General features: G+C 35.7%; 2 protein-coding genes across 2 annotated transcripts; both read left to right on the plus strand.

The window, feature by feature from the left end:
* Positions 1-3,116: 3,116 nt before the first annotated feature.
* Positions 3,117-4,771, plus strand: LOC140165543 (E3 ubiquitin-protein ligase TRIM56-like). The gene is made up of 2 exons (XM_072188829.1): positions 3,117-3,413; positions 3,842-4,771. Exons 1-2 carry the CDS (start codon positions 3,117-3,119, stop codon positions 4,769-4,771), a joined length of 1,227 nt encoding a protein of 408 aa, XP_072044930.1.
* A 4,121-nt stretch (positions 4,772-8,892) lies between these two features.
* On the plus strand, positions 8,893-11,278 carry LOC140165544 (uncharacterized). The gene is made up of 3 exons (XM_072188830.1): positions 8,893-9,176; positions 9,301-9,495; positions 9,710-11,278. Exons 1-3 carry the CDS (start codon positions 8,913-8,915, stop codon positions 11,276-11,278), a joined length of 2,028 nt encoding a protein of 675 aa, XP_072044931.1. The 5' UTR covers positions 8,893-8,912.
* Positions 11,279-19,290: the final 8,012 nt, after the last annotated feature.

Below are 19,290 nucleotides of genomic sequence, written 5' to 3' on the forward strand. Positions count from 1 at the left end.
TTATTATGATTATGTATATTAAAATCCAATTAGGCCTACAAGTTTCTTATGCAATCCGTACTTGTATTTATAGCCAATATTGTTGCTTATCATTTGCTGTATTCAAATGTAGTTATTCAGAAGGAATCCTTTTTGTAATTTATCATAAACAGATGCTAAAGATTCATTGACGATGAGTAAGCTAATGTTCCGATTGTGCTATATTGTGTTGTATTTGATTTCTTGTAAATAAAAACGTTTGATGCTTGTATTTAGAATAGTGTATTAACCGATTCGGCGATCGATATTTTCTGTATTCCTACTAGGTCTACATCTATATAAAACTGAAGACAATTGTGATAGTGATAATTTATAGACTTTGTATTGTATGAATTTGGAAATATCATATTAATTAATATCAATAATTGCTTGTTTGTCAGAATGTTACAATTATTTGATTATTATGTAAAGTCATGTTGTAACCCAATGATTATCGTTTGATTTAGAATATTGAACAGTATTATTGTTGATTTATGTAAATTGGCTATCGAGTTACATAACATTCATTTATCCCTTTATTCTAAACTGATAATTATGTCGTTTTTTAGTATTTTTTTGTGCGTTTTGTAAGCTTAAGGTTTATCCTTACTGTATAATGAATTATATACATTTTGTATGCATATGTATTGTTAAGTTTGTTAAGTATTTGTTTTGTATCACTACAGCTTTGCTCGACATGTAGACTTAACTTGTATTCAATTTGTTTTGTTTATTGTACAGGGTTTTTTATGCCGCATGTATAAAATAAAGAACACAAACTGATGTTAACGTAGAATGCTGTGTGCTGTTTTCATCCGTTACAATCGAATCTCTTCTCAAACTTACTCTATCCCAACAAAAACGAGCAGGTTGAACACTAAACTACTATTATTTGCAAACCAAACTGTTTAAAACTCATGTATACTTTATAATTTTTCCAACTCATTCCCATGGTTATTTTAATTGGTGTAAAGCCTGCTCAATCTAAGGTCAAGTCCCTAAGCTGATACAAATTAGATCTTTATTTATTCTTAAAACTAATTACTAAATATTACTTGATCTGATCCACTCAGACCGAAGTCTTAAATTTTGAAAATTAAGGGATAGGTTTACAATAAGGTATACCACCACTGAGCTTGCTTTATTCTGTGAGTGTGATGACAGGAGTGGTGTACCAGATTTGAAAGTTGCACCAACTTGAGTCATGAGGGCAGCTGTCATTTTTTTGTTCTGCACATATAAAATCTGAATTTTTGTCAGTTTTTGATTTCAAAACGCACGGTTGAAGTTCAATACGCTCGCTTAAGATTATCGTGTTCTTTCAACACATATGTTCAAGTGCAAGCCTTACAATTGGGGTCTATAGAAACCAAAAATGACGGGAGATATTCATCATTTTCTACCCCGGTATTCAAAGATCTATCGTCTGAATATCAAATCATTACATAGCAGATACATGTGTATAGATTTAGTTTCCCTGCCTGTACAATTATAATTATTTACCAGGCGTTGTCTCTGTGTTACAGATCGATTTATCATGTTCTGTTTTCTTCAATACATGCTCCTTTTAAATTGCATATGTTTCAAAATTTTGAGTTGTATTGCTCCAGTGGTTTTGATATGAGAAGCAACTAGAAACGTGGTGGTGGAGGAATAAAAACGTGTATTACAATGCCCCATAGGATAGTACATACTTCTGGTTGTGATAATCACAATTAACTATGCTTTTGTTCACACCATCTAAACAAAACATATCTCGAATGTTAAATTTTACTGGGGTAATGAGAAAAATATGAGCTTTTTTTGAATACCAAAATCTCTGTTTTGATAAAGAAAAATGGGGGATGAGGCTGTCGATCGGGTCAAGGACTTTCAATGTATATACCGTAACCACTCGGGTATAAGCCCACCCCCGTAATGGCAGATTTCACTTCAAAAATGGAGGTGGGCTTATAACCGGGGAGGGGCTAGTACTTGAATTTAGAAATAAGATAAATCATCCCCATTTGTATATGCCCAATGTACCAGTAATTTCTATCATCTATGTCAATTTCTTAAAATTCTAAGTGTGGAATGATAATTATCAACTGATATTTTTATATTTGTTCTTAAATGTGAGAGAAAAGCATTGATTTGATTTAAGAACTTGGCCAAAATATAGTACTGGGCTTATAGCCGAGTGCACCCTTGTTCCCAGAATGTTTTGAAAAATAGGGTGTGGGCTTATACCTGAAGGTGGGCTTATACCCGGGTGGTTACGGTAATAATATTATGCTGCAGCACAACTGACAATATTTTTAATTAGTAAAACAGAAGTCATTCTGCAAATATGTAAATGTTATACATCCCATCTCTCATGTGTGTCTTGTCAGTGTAATAACACTATTCATTTAAAGCTAAGCTAAGATAAATTCCTACTAATACACATGTACATAGTGACTAAAGAAAACCCTGTGTAAGTAATGTATCTCCTACATTTTGTAAAACTGGAAATGAACAAGTAATAAAATGACATTAACTTAATGCCCATTTTGTCTGATGTAATTCTTAGTTTTTAATTCTTAGTTTCTGTGTTACACTGTAAATCTACTTGACTGTGACTATTTTAAAGAGCATTCCTGATACCTAAAATATCTAAACAATTAGATCAGAGGTAGGAAACCGTTTTGAAACAGAGTACTGGCTGGTTTTAAGCATCTGTTGTGTGGTGCCACTGAACAGGTTGTGCATGCCCGGCTGCGGACCACTGTCAGATTCAAAACATGGTTTTGATTGATTCAGTTATTTTACATATGGCCAAATGAAAGTGTAGCAAGTGAATTGTAATATTATGATATTAAATTTGCATGATAATATTTTCACAAACTCCACTGATTTCAAAAATGTTATCTTTAGAAACGTTGGTTTCCATCATATATAGAAATATTTAACATAACAGGTATTTTTTGCATTCCTGTTGCTTGCAAAGTTTCGTGCAAACTTAGATGTATACAATTAGGAACATGTAAAAATTAATGCAGCATATATGTGACGTGGGATGTCACAAACAGACAAATGATATTTCTTACATACAGTAAGATGATAGTCCAGTAGATTTGATGGCTGAAGTAGCTGTTTTTCAGAAGATCCAGAAGGACATTCTATCTTTTTTTCAGAAGATTAAGAAGGACCTATCTTGCCACATCTGTTCAGCAGAGCTGAACGATCCTATACGCCTACCTTGCCTGCATGGATTCTGTTTTGAATGTCTGGAGACTTGGCATCAAGATAGCCAAGACAAGACTCAAGTGATCTGCCCTGCTTGTAAGAAGTCAGCACCTGTACCTAATGAAGGAATCAAAGGATTTCAAGGACATTTGCTTGTACAGAATCTACAAGAAACCATGAGCAACAAGGTAAGAAACTTTTAAAGAACAGGAATTGAAAATCACAATTACTTCTTCTACTATTACACAGATTTATAAAGCACTTTTAAACAAAAGACAAAGTGCTGGAAAAAGGGAGGAAAAAATCAGACAAAAAGATGGGCCTTCACATTCTTTTTGAAGATTTGGACATTAGTGGAGGCACGGATATTGAGAGGCAGGCTATTCTATAAAAAGAGGTGCTATGTGGGCGAACACCCTGTTACCAACCTGCATGTGAGACCTACGAACAGTACAGAGAGATGCCTGTCACAGGACATAGGGAATAAAGATATTGATGGGTATGATGAATGGAACTTATATACTCATGAGTAGAAAATAATCTAATCTGACACTGCTTTATTTTATGTATGACCTTAAAACCTTTCTTATCACCCTCCCAATTTTCTTTTATTCAGTCTACAGAACCAATGAGAAATATAACATGTCATGTCTGTAGAAAGGAAGCTAAGGCTCACTGCACAGACTGCAACAAGTCCATTTGTCAACAGTGCTTGGCAAGCCACAATGCCTTCATGAAAGATCACCACATAGTCAGCATTGAAGAGCTTCAGTCAGGTCAAGTCACCACTGAAGGCAGAGTCTGTGAGGTACATGGTGAGCAGGTACGGTACTACTGTGAGACGGAATACAAGCAAGTGTGCATGGACTGCATCAGTCTCAAGACGTGTCCTGCTGAACATGACAGGGTGACCTTGAAGGAAGCAGCCAAGAAGCAAGCAGATATGATCACTGGGTTGGAGGAGAAGTGCACCGACAACATAAAGAAGTTTCAAGATGCTATTAAGGACACTTATGTAGTACTAAGTACTCTTAATGATTCCAAGAAACATAGTAAAACTGATGTTGAAAATTGTAGACAACAGTACATAGACCAAGTAAACCAAGTATTTGATAGTGAGTTACTCAAAATTGACAAGATACATGAAGATAGGGTCAATGATATAGCAAACAAAAAGAAAGTACTGGAGTCAGAAGTAGATAAATTGGAAGAAGCCAAACAGCAGGCATCAGATCTCACTGCCCTCAAGTCTGATTTCTTGACCACCTACAAGTATTCCTCCTTGTCCAAGAAACTGACCGAGTTGTCTTTGGCAAAACCAGTGACAGCCGATAAGTCCTTAGGTTATCTAGCATTTGAGAGCATTCCAATGATGGTCCCACCAACTGGCTATTTGTTGCAAAGGCAGCGATGGAGACTTTCCAGTCAATTCACAACAATTTATGAAGGAATGGATGAGCCATGTGGAATTGCTCTAAATAAAGATACAGACATTGCTGTTACAAGCTTTGAAAAAGGTGTCAAGGTGTTTTTTAAGAGATGGTAGATTAAAATGTTCCTTCATGGATTCATTTACCAAAATAACAGATGTGACAGTTTCTGATGGTAGATTCATTGTCACAGGTGGACAAAGCTTTTGTGGTTTGAAATTTTACAGTAGTGAGGGCAACCTTCTGTCAAGTACAGCTGTCACTGACACAACCAATAACAAATCATATGTGAGTTGTGTAGCTACTGATGCCAATGATCGAATCATAGCAGGGTTAGTCAATAACACGATATCCATCCACTATGCAGATGGGTCTCTTATATCCAAATTTGCAACCAGAAATAGACCATTCCGTCTTGCAGGTACCTCTGAAGGTGAAATAGTATGTTCTTCCTATGAGGGAAAGTGTCTAGAATTAATGGATTATGCTGGCTCTAATGTAAGGGTAGTACAGCCTCATCCACAAGTCAAGAAATGGGCCCCTGGTTATGTGTGTTGTAGACAAGGACAGATCTTTGTAGTCAACCCAGCATCAGGTGACCCAGCTGGTATATTCAGATATACAAGTAAAGGACAATATCTAGGTTGTGTCACCACAGAGGTTAATGACCCTAAAGGAATTACCCTGTCACAAGATGGCATGGAGTTGTTTGTGGTAGAATATGCTTATTGCAGAGTCAAAATCTTCTACAGAGAATGATATTTTTTCTCTTGCATTTTCTTTAATCCATTTCACCAACAGGAATACAGATCCAAAATTGAAATTAGGTACTGACTGTAGCGTATCAGAACTAAAACACTGGGTTAATTTGAAACAGCTTTTGGTTGTAAGGGTGATTGTTGGTGGGTCATTAAGTGTGTAAAGTGGTTTGGGCACAGTGTGCCAGATATCACCCATCAATAAGGATATGCAGAGATCGGCAGACCCATACTATCTCAACACTTGCCAGTTTATTTTCATGTTTATAATCCCTGTTTATAATGTTTATAAACTTTCTGTGTGCGTGCGCCCATCTGGAACTATCCAACTGCGACTATGACATGTCGCTATGCATGTGTGGCAATGTCCCCACTTTGCCAGGAAAAATCACATGTGTGTATCCCCAGTTAGATAGTATGGAATCAGATTGGGTGTATTCGTCTGATTCTGTTCTATGCAATAGGGGAGCTTACCCCCCTGGCTAACTAATGCATTTAGCGCCCTCTAGGGGGGTTATATAGCCCCATTAGCATAGTAAGAAAATCGGGGATATCCCCGTTTGTAGGTGTATCCCCAGTTTATCGGAATTGTACGTGAATGTATCCTCGTTTCACACCTTTTACAAACGCACATATACACCTGAAAATCTGTGGACCAGCAAATGTGGATGCCACATACCGTATTGTTTGTAATAAACGCCCTGGGGGCGTTGCATTTTTCCAAAAGGGGGGCGTTTCGTTCAATTTCCCGATGGTGCTCCTATTAAAAGGAGGGATTTACACTATACATGATGGCGGCGCCCACGGAAAAATTACACCTGTAAGTGCATGGAATTAGTGAAATTCTACCATAATTAGGCAATGAAATGGATGGGAGTTGAGTCATAATAGGTTTTGTCCATTCAATTTAGCGATCGTGACTGACATGACTGATGCAAGTTTTAAGTTTACCTACACGATATGTCATGGAAATGTTCGCATTTTTGTCAATTTTTCACAGAAACATTGGAGGGGGGCGTTTATTAGAGGGGGAACGTTTATTACAAACAATACGGTATTTATTTTTTCGGTTTTGTAGTGTCCCTGGACCTAGACCTAAATGCTAGGATCATTCATGGTTGACCTAAAAAAAAAATTTGAATTTGAATACATTTTGATATCATTAATAGAGTATGACATGAAAACAAAGTATCAATTTTCATATTAAAAACACAAAACTTCGTGCAAAATTCAATTAAAAAAAATTTTGTTAATCAACCATGAATGATCCTAGCATTTAGGTCTTGGTCCAGGGACACTCCAAAGCCGAAAAAATAAATATGTGGCATTACTTTTTTTGCACTTCCTGTTTGTATTCAATCAACAGGAATTTTAAAACACCAGCAGACAATACACATCCAAAATGGAGATTGGGATTGGGGGGGGGGGCTTAAAAATAAAAGTGCTACCCATGCTTATTTATCAATCTTCAAAATAAGACCCTAAATTGTATAGCTTAAGGTTTGACACTATTTTAAAGTGTTGCGATTTGGTAGTTCACAGCATCTTGCGAATGGTAGTCAGCTTTGGCAAAAATCGCATTACTCATTTCATAGTGAGTGTGTAAAAGAATTCAAATATCACAGATATACTTTTGTAGGTCCTGTGGTTCTTGAGTTATGTTGTAGGAGGGCTGAAACACCTGCAACACTTACATAAACATATATAACTCATTAACAACGATAAATCAAGCAAGGTTTGAAAGTATGTGGTCTGTAGAATGAACTTTTGCAAAACATCAAAGTGTTATTTTTCAATAATATATTGCTTTACATAATGAAAATCAATATTTTTTGGCTGCTTCGACCAACAGTACCTTGTCTATCCTTAATGCAGCAAATTGCTGTCAGCATTTCAAATGGTGTAATATCAAGTTTTAAATCATGTTAACAGGCTGGGTATGTCATGGTTTTTAGACACTACACATATGCTGCAGTGAAAGAAGTATCTTAGTGCAAAAGATCTAGTGTAATTATGTATGTCATATTTTAAATATAAACTAAAGCTGTGGATCAGAAACATCACTCTTTTAAAAAAAATTTGTTGTGTTAGCAATTTGTAAGTTTTTGTGTCATTTTCATTTATGCTGCAGGAGGATTTTCAAAAACAAAAAAAGTAAAAAATTAATTTATAAAATCAGGGTCGATATTTATTTGTAGAGTAAAAAACTTTGGGGTGACCAATAATTTTAACCTTTGGCCTAAATGATATGTTAATGACCTCTATGTACACACACCTCATATCAAGCCATATCATACCAGGATCACAAACCTCTGGACCTAGATATGATCAGAAAAAAAAACCCTTGCATGTGCATACATTCCTGAAAGTTCTAACAATTGCATGCATGTACAGTACATTTGTCAGTCCAAAAATGTTTATTTAAAAAAACTTAACAGAAAATTATATTTCAATTATCAACTGAAGTAGTGATTAACACACTTACGATTTTATGATTATGATTGTTACTTTAATATTTACACATGGACTGATTGTGGCAAGCACACACTGTCAAATTTATATGATTCTTAATTTGCATGATCATATTTTCACAAACTCCACTAATTTCAAAAATTTTTACTTAAAAATGTTGGTTTCCATCATACAGATATTTAAATGATATTTCGGCAATTCTATTGTTTGCTATCAAACTTATAAGCTTGAAGCAAACTTGAAAGTATACGAGTGGGAACATGTAAAATATGCAGCATGCAAAATATGTTGTACAATCAGCGCAACTGGGTCATAACCTTTTGAAAAATCCAGCAAGCTATTTATAGAATAAGGCAGTGCACCATTACAGCTACATGAAACGGGAAAATTGTATTGCATGATTGAAGCAAACTGGTGTTTCTTTATACCTTTAGAACAACCAACTTAGTGATCAAAAGAGGTAAGAATATGTAAATATATATTAAATGCTTTAAATGTGAATAATCATTCTGTAAAAAATGGTTTATCATTGTGAATGGTCATACAGGTTTAATATTACATTGTATAGTCAATACACTATAATTAATACACTTGTTCAACACAATCAAGCATGCACAAATATCAAGATAAGCAGACTGCAAACTGTCCTTATTGCAAATATTTGAAAAACCTAGGTAAGTGTTTTAACAAGTGTTCTTGCATGTATCACTGCACTGTATATATATGCACCTGCAACATGTTTAGATGAGTGTGTTGTAAGCATTTAGATCCTCAATGTAAAACCTATATTATGCCATACTATTGACTGTTTAGCTATTTACCTACACATTTTAAAACAAATGTTACAATCAGGCAATTTGGCTTCTATAAACATGTGACTGTTACACACTTATTCAGTGGGACTTTTACTAATGGAGTTCCATGCCTATTTTACTGACTGGCAATGACAAAATCATTTAAGTGATCAAACCATAATATCTATGATTTTTTACATATTCAGTATAAAGATGATAGCCCAGTAGACTAGATGGCTGAAGCAGCTGTACTTCAGAAGATCAAGAAGGACATTCTATCCTGCTACATCTGTTCAACAGAGTTGAAAGATCCAATAGGCCTACCTTGCCTGCATGGATTCTGTTTTGAATGTCTGGAGACGTGGCATCAAGATAGCCAAGACAAGACTCAAGTGATCTGCCCTGCTTGTAAGAAGTCAGCACCTGTACCTAAAGAAGGAATCAGAGGATTTCCAGGACATTTCCTTGTGCAGAATCTACAAGAAACCATGGACAAGGTAAGAAACTTTTAAAGAAAAGGAATTAAACATCATAATCTAAACTGATATTCTTTATTACATGTATGACCTTTTAACCTTTCTGTATTTCTTATCACATGTAAAATTTTCATTCTTAATTCAGTCTACAGATACACCATGTCATGTCTGTAGAAAGAAAGCAGAGTTTCACTGCATAGACTGCAACAAGTCTATTTGTCAACAGTGTCTCACTAGCCACAATGCCTTCATGAAGGACCACCACATTGTCACCATTGACGAATTCCAGTCAGGTCAAGTCACCACTGAGGGTAGAGTCTGTGAGGTACATGGTGAGCAGGTAAGGAACTACTGTGAGACGGAAGACAAACAAGTCTGCATCAGTCTCAAGACTTTTTCATTGCATTTTGCCTATATTGTCCAAAAAGATCCATGCTGTAGGAGAAAATGCAACTACAACCACAAACATCCCAGAGATCAGCTAGAATCATTTTTAGAGCTAGTCTTCAAATCGTAAGTAATTACAATTAGATATTGATTTTATTCCTCTGCAGGCTTCAGATTCTGACAACAAACCATGTCAAATATGTGGGAAGACAGGCGAACTTCACTGTGTAGACTGTAACAAGTCTCTATGTCAACAGTGTCTTACCAACCACAATGCCTTCACGAAAGACCACCACATTGTCACCATTGAAGAGCTTCAGTCTGGTCAAGTCACCACTGAAGGTAGAGTCTGTGAGGTACATGGTGAGCAGGTAAGGTACTATTGCGAGACAGAAGACAAGCAAGTCTGTGTGGACTGCATCAGTCTCAAGACGTGTCCTGTTGAACATGAGAGGGTGACCTTGAAGGAAGCAGCCAAGAAGCAAGCAGAATCGATCAATGAGTTGGACAAGAAGTGTGCTGACAACATCAAGAAGTTCCAAGATGCTATTAAGGACACTATTGAAGTACTAGGTACTCTGAATGATTCAGAGAAAAAAAGTAACACTAAAGTTGTAAATTGTAGACAACAGTTCACAGACCAGGTAAACCAAGTATTTGAGAGGGAGTTACAAAAAATTAAAAGGATACATGAAAATAGGGTCAAGGATATAGAAAACAAAAAGGAAGTACTTGAGTCAGAACTAGATAAACTGAAACAAGCCAAAGCACAGGCATCAAACTTCACTGCTCTGACTTCTGAATTCTTGATCACCTACAAATATTCCTCCTCGTCCAAGAAACTTAATGAGTTGTCTTTGGCTAAACCAGTAACAGCACTTAGGTCCTTAGGTTATCTAGCATTTGAGAGCATTCCAATGATGGTCCCACCAACTGGGTATTTGTTGCAAAGGGAAAGATGGAGACTTACTGACCAATTCCCTTTAAGCAGTACGATGAAGAAACCATCTGGAATTGCCCTAAATCATGAGGGGGATATTGCTGTTACAAGCTTTGAAAAAGGTGTCAAGGTGTTTCCAAGAGGTGGTCAAGTCAAACTTTCCTTTATGGATGATTGTACCAAAATATTAGGCGTGGCAGTGTCTCATGACAACAGGTATATTGTGGCAAATGGAGATGACTGTAAAGGCTTACAATTCTACACCAGTGAGGGCAAATACTTGTCATGTGTCCATGTCACTGACGCCACTGATAACAAATCCAATCTGAATGCTGTTGCTATTGATGCCAATGATCAAATCATAGCAGGGTTAGTACTTAACACTATTTCCATCCACTATGCAGATGGGTCTCTTATCTCCAAATTTGCAACAAAGACCCGGCCATTACGTCTTGCAGCTACATCTGAAGGTGAAATAGTTTGTTCTTTCTATGAAGGAAAATGCCTAGAATTAATGGATTATTCTGGTTCTAATGGCAGGGTATTACAGCCTCCCCCAGAAGTCAATAAATGGTCCCCTGGTTATGTGTGTTGTAGACAAGGAGAGATCTTTGTATCAAATCAAGGATCCGGTGACCCAGCAGGTATATTCAGGTATACAAGTCAAGGACATTACCTTGGTTGTGTTACCACAGAGGTTAAGAACCCAGCAGGACTTGCATTGTCACAAGATGGTATGGAGTTGTTTGTGGTAGAATACAGTGATTGCCAAGTCAAGATCTTTCACAGAGAATGATCTTGTTTCCCCCGCAATTCCTTCCATGCATTTTTAGCAGGACAATTAACTGGGCAATAAAGATCTTGGATCCATTTCACTAAACTTTTAACCCTTCGTAACTCAAGTAACTGTTCGTAAAGTTACGAATACCCAATCATATACGTAACTTTCATTAAATTTGTTTTCTGGTTAATGCTTAAATTTTGTCTATATATCTATTTGTAATTATATAAATATGAAATCATGTGTGAATAAATGAATTGAATGAATGATCTAAAAATGTTACTCACCAGATGGGGCAGGTACTTTTCAAAAACAAAATTACCCCAAAATGTATGAAATACCATGGAAACTTGAAAGTATAATAGAACTTTTGAGTGAGATGTCACTTCATTTGAAAACACTTACCTTAAAGATAGAATTTCAGGTAGATTGAAAATCACACCAGCAGCAATATGAAATGAGAAAGAAAAGAGAAGAAAACATTATTATCACTGTTATTTATTGATAATTTTTGGTAGTCCTTTTTATACAATCTACAGCTGCCAATGTGCAATCAGTTCAATACCACAAAAGCCTTGCCAATCTTCTCTAGTGTATTATTCACCAAAAGTATGACAAACTTTTGAAACCTGAATTTTGTGTTAGAAAGTGCTAAAGTAAAGTTGACCATTATATCGTAAAACCTCGTCTACAAGCTTATACAGTGTTTCTGATGAAAGCTAGATTAATACGATACATGCGTAAGTGCTAATACAATGGATTGGTCTTACAATAATACTTGTTTGTATATGCTTGGATATGTAATTTATTTGCTCAAATTCCATAATTGCGCCTGGATTAATTTAGCTTTCATCAGAAGCAAGGTTTAGACGAGGTTTTACGGTATTGTTCTGTTAAAGGTGCAAAATTTCAAATATTGGAGCTACCCCATGTGACCTAATTAGCACCATGTGTATTTAAGGTGGTACTACACCCCCTGATAATTTTGTGACTAATTTTGCATTTTTCTCACAAAATAACTAAACACTGGTAACAAAACTTATGTATAATAGGGGCAAGCAATAAAATTACTTCACTGAAATTTCAGTGATTCAAGACAAGTGGTTCATTATATTATGTTAAGAAATGAGGTATCATAAATAATGTACCGCTTGTTTTGAGTCACTGAAATTCCAATGTAGTAACTGGATTCCTTGCCCTATAATATACATAACTTTTGTTACCAGTGTGTTATTAGTTTTGAGAAAAATGCAAAAATAGTCACAAATTTATCAAGGGGTATAGTACCACCTTAAGTCGTCTGAAGGGGTGTGTAATAATTGGACATTTTGTCCTGCAAGACAATTGCAGTTCAAGAAAATAAAAACAATAACCATCCTACATTTTGTAAAACTGGAAATGAACAAGTAATAAAATGACATTAACTTAATGCCCATTTTGTCTGATGTAATTCTTAGTTTTTAATTCTTAGTTTCTGTGTTACACTGTAAATCTACTTGACTGTGACTATTTTAATGAGCATTCCTGATACCTAAAATATCTAAACAATTAGATCAGAGGTAGGAAACCGTTTTGAAGCAGAGTGCTGGTTTTAGGCATCTGTAGTGTAGTGCTGAACAGGTTGTGCATGCCTGGCTGCGGACCACTGTCAGATTCGAAACATGGTTTTGATTGATTCGGTTATTTTACATATGGCCAAATGAAAGTATAGCAAGTGAACTGTAAAATTATGATTCTAAATTTGCATGATAATATTTTCACAAACTTCACTGATTTCAAAAATGTTAACTTTAGAAACGTTGGTTTCCATCATATATAGAAATATTTAACATAACCGGTATTTTTTGCATTCCTGTTGCTTGCAAAGTTTCATGCAAACTTAGATGTATACAATTAGGAACATGTAAAAATTAATGCAGCATATATGGATTCTGTTTTGAATGTCTGGAGATGTGGCATCAAGATAGTCGAGACAAGACTCAAGTGATCTGTCCTGCTTGTAAGAAGTCTGTACCTGTACCTAAAGAAGGAATCAGAGGATTTCCAGGACATTTCATTGTGCAGAATCTACAAGAAACCATGGACAAGGTATGAAACTTTTAAAGAACAGGAATTAAACATCATAATCTAAACTGATATTCTTTATTACATGTATGACCTTTTAACCTTTCTGTATTTTCTTATCACTTTGTAAAATGTCCATTCTTAATTCAGTCTACAGATACACCATGTCATGTCTGTAGAAAGAAAGCAGAGTTTCACTGCATAGACTGCAACAAGTCTATTTGTCAACAGTGTCTCACTAGCCACAATGCCTTCACGAAGGACCACCACATAGTCACCATTGACGAATTCCAGTCAGGTCAAGTCACCACTGAGGGTAGAGTCTGTGAGGTACATGGTGAGCAGGTAAGGTACTATTGCGAGACAGAAGACAAACAAGTTTGTGTGGACTGCATCAGTCTAAAGACGTGTCCTGTAGAACATGAGAGGGCGACCTTGAAGGAGGCAGCCAAGAAGCAAGCAGAATCGATCAATGGGTTGGACAAGAGGTGTGCTGACAACATCAAGAAGTTTCAAGATGCTATTAAGGACACTATTGAAGTACTAGGTACTCTGAATGATTCAGAGAAAAAAAGTAACACTAAAGTTGTAAATTGTAGACAACAGTTCACAGACCAGGTAAACCAAGTATTTGAAAGGGAGTTACAAAATATTAAAAGGATACATGAAAATAGGGTCAAGGATATAGAAAACAAAAAGAAAGTACTTGAGGCAGAACTAGATAAACTGAAACAAGCCAAAGCACAGGCATCAGACTTCACTGCTCTGACTTCTGAATTCTTAATCACCTACAAATATTCCTCCTCGTCCAAGAAACTTAATGAGTTGTCTTTGTCAAAACCAGTGACAGCCGATAAGTCCTTAGGGTATCTAGCATTTGAGAGCATTCCAATGATGGTCCCAACTCCTGGGTATTTGTTGCAAAGGCAGAGTTGGCGACTTACTTGTCAATTCCCAACAAGTGGAATGAATGAGCCTCAAGGAATTGCTGTTAATCATGATGGGGATATCACTGTGACAAATTTTAAAAAGGGTGTTAAGGTATATTGCCGAGATGGTCAAGTTAAATATTCCTTCATGGATGATTGTACCGGAATAGTAGATGTGACATTGTCTCATGACAACAGGTATATTGTGGCAAATGGAGAGGACTGTAAAGGCTTACAATTCTACACTAGTCAGGGCAAATACTTGTCATGTGTCCATGTCACTGATACCAGTAATAACAAATCGGATCAGAATTCAGTTACTACTGATAGGCATGTCCACTAAAAATTGAAGTACTTTTAAATTGATTCAGACCTAACTTATTGGCTGGGAATTGATGAAAGAAACATTTTGGCGTTTAAATAATCTTAATCGGACGTTTCATTCCAGAGATATGGCCTTTTCGAGTGTCACGGTTTTATATAGGGCTGCTAGAACAAGTTAAAAGTTAAAGTCCAAAAGGAATACTAACAGAAAGTGCAACTTTAAGGTACTTTTTCTTAATGTATTTATTAACTAGCGTTATCTGGAACATTATATTTGCTTATAACAACATGAAAATAAGATCATCCTGAAAATTTAATCGATTTTGTTGACATACAACAAAAAATATAAGACCTCAAAACCCATGGTTTGTTTGGTGAAACCTCAAGCATGATCATAGATGGCCGCATGGAAAATATCTCCATAGAGGAGATGAACAATAAGTGCATTATTTCAAATGAATAGCGGTAGTCTTAAACATTGTTCAATCTTTTAAGGTCAGCACATTTTATCTTCAAAAATTATTATATTTCATCATGGCATAAGTTTGGTAACATTAATCACTACCAATTTTGAGAAATTTGCTCCAACTCAAAGGTTATCTTTACTACATTGAGCAATACACTGTGTGTGCATGGAAGCCATGATCACATGATGATGGATAGCATATGAAATGGACATGGTAGTGAGAAGTGCACGGAAGTCCATGATTTGAGATGGGCCGCGGTAGGCTTAAACATTCTTAAATTTCTTAACATCCTGTACATTTTGTCTGCAAAAATAGTTAAATTTTATGAGTATGTAAGTTTGCTTGTCTGATTCACTCCAAATTCGGAGATAATTGCGTTTGAACACCTGATGCACGGAATGGTGTCACTTCAACCTGTTGTAGTTCTCATCTCATTAAATTTTTCATTAAAAAAGTTGATCTCTTCATGAAGGAAGGTCCTCTCTATTTACTGACCAAACAGGAAAAAGTTTGGTTAATGTTTTCTGGTGGAATCAGGAATTTCTTGAAACAACCTGATATAGGCCTACATTTGGATCAAAACAAGTATGTACGCCATTTAACAGGCCTGGGATTTCTTGTATCGATCAGTTTCTCCATAGACAATACGTGTGTGAGTGCACGCACACAGTAAATGAAAAATCGTTCTAGTGGAAACTGTATTGAGAGTGGGCATCCCTACTACTGATGCCAAAGATAGAATCATAGCAGGGTTAGTTAAGAATACAATATCTATCCACTATGCGGATGGATCTCTCATTTCTAAATTTGCAACAAAAAAGACACCATATCGTCTTGCAGCTACATCTGAAGGTGAAATTGTTTGTTCTTATATTGATATAGACTCTTTAGAGATAATGGATTATTCTGGCCGCAACGTAAGGGTAGTACCACCCCCTCCAAAAGTCACAAAATGGGTCCCTTATTACATGTGTTGTAGACAAGGAGAGATTTTTGTGGTCAATAAAGCATCAGGAGACCCAGCAGGTATATTCAGATATACAAGTAAAGGACAATATCTAGGATGTGTTACCACAGAGGTTAATGACCCTAAAGGAATTACACTGTCACCAAATGGCATGGAGTTGTTTGTGGTCGAATGCAATGATTGCCAAGTCAAGATCTTCCACAGAGAATGATCTTATTTCCCTTGCTTTTCTTTCAATTTATCTAGCAAACATGATTGTCAAAACATGAACAGGGAATACCAACCCAAATTGGGTTGTTCCATTTGAAATCCATACACCTCCTATGGAAGACATGACTTTATTCTTCCACAGAGGGAGTGTGAATTTCAAATAGGGTTACATGAGTGGGTGATACCATTTGAAATCTACACTCCCTCTGTGTAAAATTAAGGTAATGTCTTCCACAGGGGGTGTCTGGACATCAAATGGAATATCCCAAAACAAACCAACACCCCTTGCAGCTATGTCTGAAGGTGAAATAGTTTGTTCTTCTTCTGATGTAAACTGTCTATAATTAATGGAGTATTCTGTACTTGTATTGTCAACTTTATTATGATGTCTGATTTTATCTTCATCAGATTATATGTGTACATCCATATCAAAACGATGCACTTGTCGGCTGCTACATGTGTCTCATTTCACATAATAACTTGGAATAAATACACTCATATCAAGTGTAGGTCACTTCAAATCATCCCCAAGTCAAATTGTATAAGAAATAGTATCTGTATTCCTAAACCATGTGACTTGGGGATGATTTGAAGTAACATCCACTTCGGAGTTGAGTCTGGTATTTATCCCTAGCTATTTTGTGAAATGAGACACATGTAGCAGCCGACACGTGCATTGTTTTGATATGGATGTACACATATGTATTATGCTTATTCAAGCAAATCCGAAACTCCAAAATTTGATGAATTTTAGGATGTTATTGTTTGGCAAATTGCTGTGAAGAGTAACATAAAGCCTGCCCCTAATAATGTCTGATTAGTTCCTATACTGGGCATTTTGATTTTATGCAGTTTTGTTGTGTTTGCAGCTAAGTTTCCAACACCTTTTTTTTCATCCTATTTTAGGTTATTATGAGAGATGTCATTTTATATGAAATTTATTTTGTACCTCTTTAGGCAAATTGCATATTTGTCAGAATAAATCGCAAGCATTCCTGTCAATACACACATAAACAGCTACATACAAAAAGATTTGTATTTCTTTATCAATTTTTAAAACAATGGCACTACAATAATACACCATGCTATCTTACAGAACCTACATTAGAACAAAATTTCTTTCTTCTCAAAAATTTAGAATTTTAGAAAAGGAATTTATGTGAAAATGCTAACCAACATTTTCCAAATGAACATTTACAATAAACATGGTCAAATATTAGCCATGAATAGAAATTAATAGAAATTGAAGATTATTGGTATACCAGAGGAAATATGCCAAACAATCATTGGAATATTCTGTTTGTTTCTTTACCTCTTATGAGTTATGACCTGTGACAATATTAGGCCTACAGTAAAAGTAGCACAATATTTTTTCTGGATAATTTCATCTAATAAGAAGAGCATAGATTAGCTATAATCAAATATACGTAAATAACAATTGCATCAATCCCTGGGCATCAATCAAAATGTTAGTAAGCATATAAGTCACTTTTTGTAGAACCATTTATTTGGGACAGGTTGTATAGTACAGGTATAGAAATCTAATAAAGTATTTTCCAAACTGTAATTATATGAGTTGGAATAAATAACAAATATATATTAAAAATTATATGAACTTGTGAGATGGTACTTAATAGTTGCTGTGTTGTGGTCATACACTAGAGTCTGAAGTTTTCCGTATTACGGAAAACGGAAGAAAATCACGGAATCAAAGGTACAACACGGAAAATGACATTTTTGTATGATGTGACAAAAATTGTTAAAAGATAGGAGAAATAAAGGTTAAAAACAATGACGTTTTTCAAAGTTGAAAATCTTTTAAAAACCAGATTGTCTCAGCATCAGGGAAACTTGGGCATTCATGTGCAGCCAAGTCTGGACAATTATCCTATCAGTTCCACTTGAGCCATATCAAGTGCTCTTGAAACTTATGCTATTGATTTGGGTCATGGTATTGGAATGTTGTAGGAGTTGTTGTGTTGTTATAGCAACAATCCCAGATTCCTGGCCATTCAGATGGCACTTTAGTGGGGTGCAGCCAATCAGGTATCTGCTTTAATTCCATTTCCTTTGTTGTGTTCATACCTTTCTTAGTAAGCCACTTGCATTTGCTCCTCCGATCATGCTGGACCAAAAAATTTGTTGTGCTCTTGGTGGTGAAAAATAATACTGTTTGTCTGATGTGGTAGTATTTTATAAAGTATAGGATTGATAGTGATATGTTACTTAAGCAGTGGATGTGATTATTTTATTAATATTTAAGTGTATAGAAGCGCAAATCAACATCCACAAAGCAGCAACTGGTTTCATCATGGTCACATTGGCATTGGCCACCGGCTTCATGTTAGAATCAGCCAACGGCTTCAATTTATTTACAGCAGGCAAGTAATCAACAAATTTATCGGTAATACTTTGCATGAGATAATGAACCCTAGTTATAGTCAAGTATTTTATAAGTTGGATGTTATTAATTAAATCCAAGTCTTCAAAATATTTAGTGTTGGCTGTAATTGACAAGTATTATATATACAATATATACCATTTTCTTTTTGGCATTATTAATGCAAATTATTGGGAATGATTTACATGGATTGCATGGTACTCGAAAAGGGTAACCTGTAGTATGCAGGCTGGTTCTATTACTGGAGATACAAATTTATATTATTACTGAATATAAGCCTTTAAGTTAAGAATAGTAATCATGGTAGTATACCTTAATCTTCAAGTGTCTATTACTAGATAAATTCTAGGAGTTGCGAATGTTGGAACATCAGGCTTACCAATCATGTGATATAATCAGTCGCAAAGGTTTCAAACAACGGGGGAAGGCACGTGTAGTTTCTTTTTTGCTGTTTGTTTCTTTGTGGTTATATTTCAGGAGTAATGATGCCCCCGCTGATCTTGCACATCAATTGCAGTGAGGTTTGCTTCAAAAGACAAAAGACCTGTCTAAGCTGTTCGGGTTATCCAAACAATAGAAGGACTCTCAACGCATAAATAGGCGATTAAAAGGCTGTGAAGAGTTTCCATGTGCTTCTTTTGTCCAGTTTGCCATCAACATTTAGA

Source organism: Amphiura filiformis, chromosome 12 (assembly GCF_039555335.1).
Source record: "Amphiura filiformis chromosome 12, Afil_fr2py, whole genome shotgun sequence".
NCBI classification, from domain to species: domain Eukaryota; kingdom Metazoa; phylum Echinodermata; class Ophiuroidea; order Amphilepidida; family Amphiuridae; genus Amphiura; species Amphiura filiformis.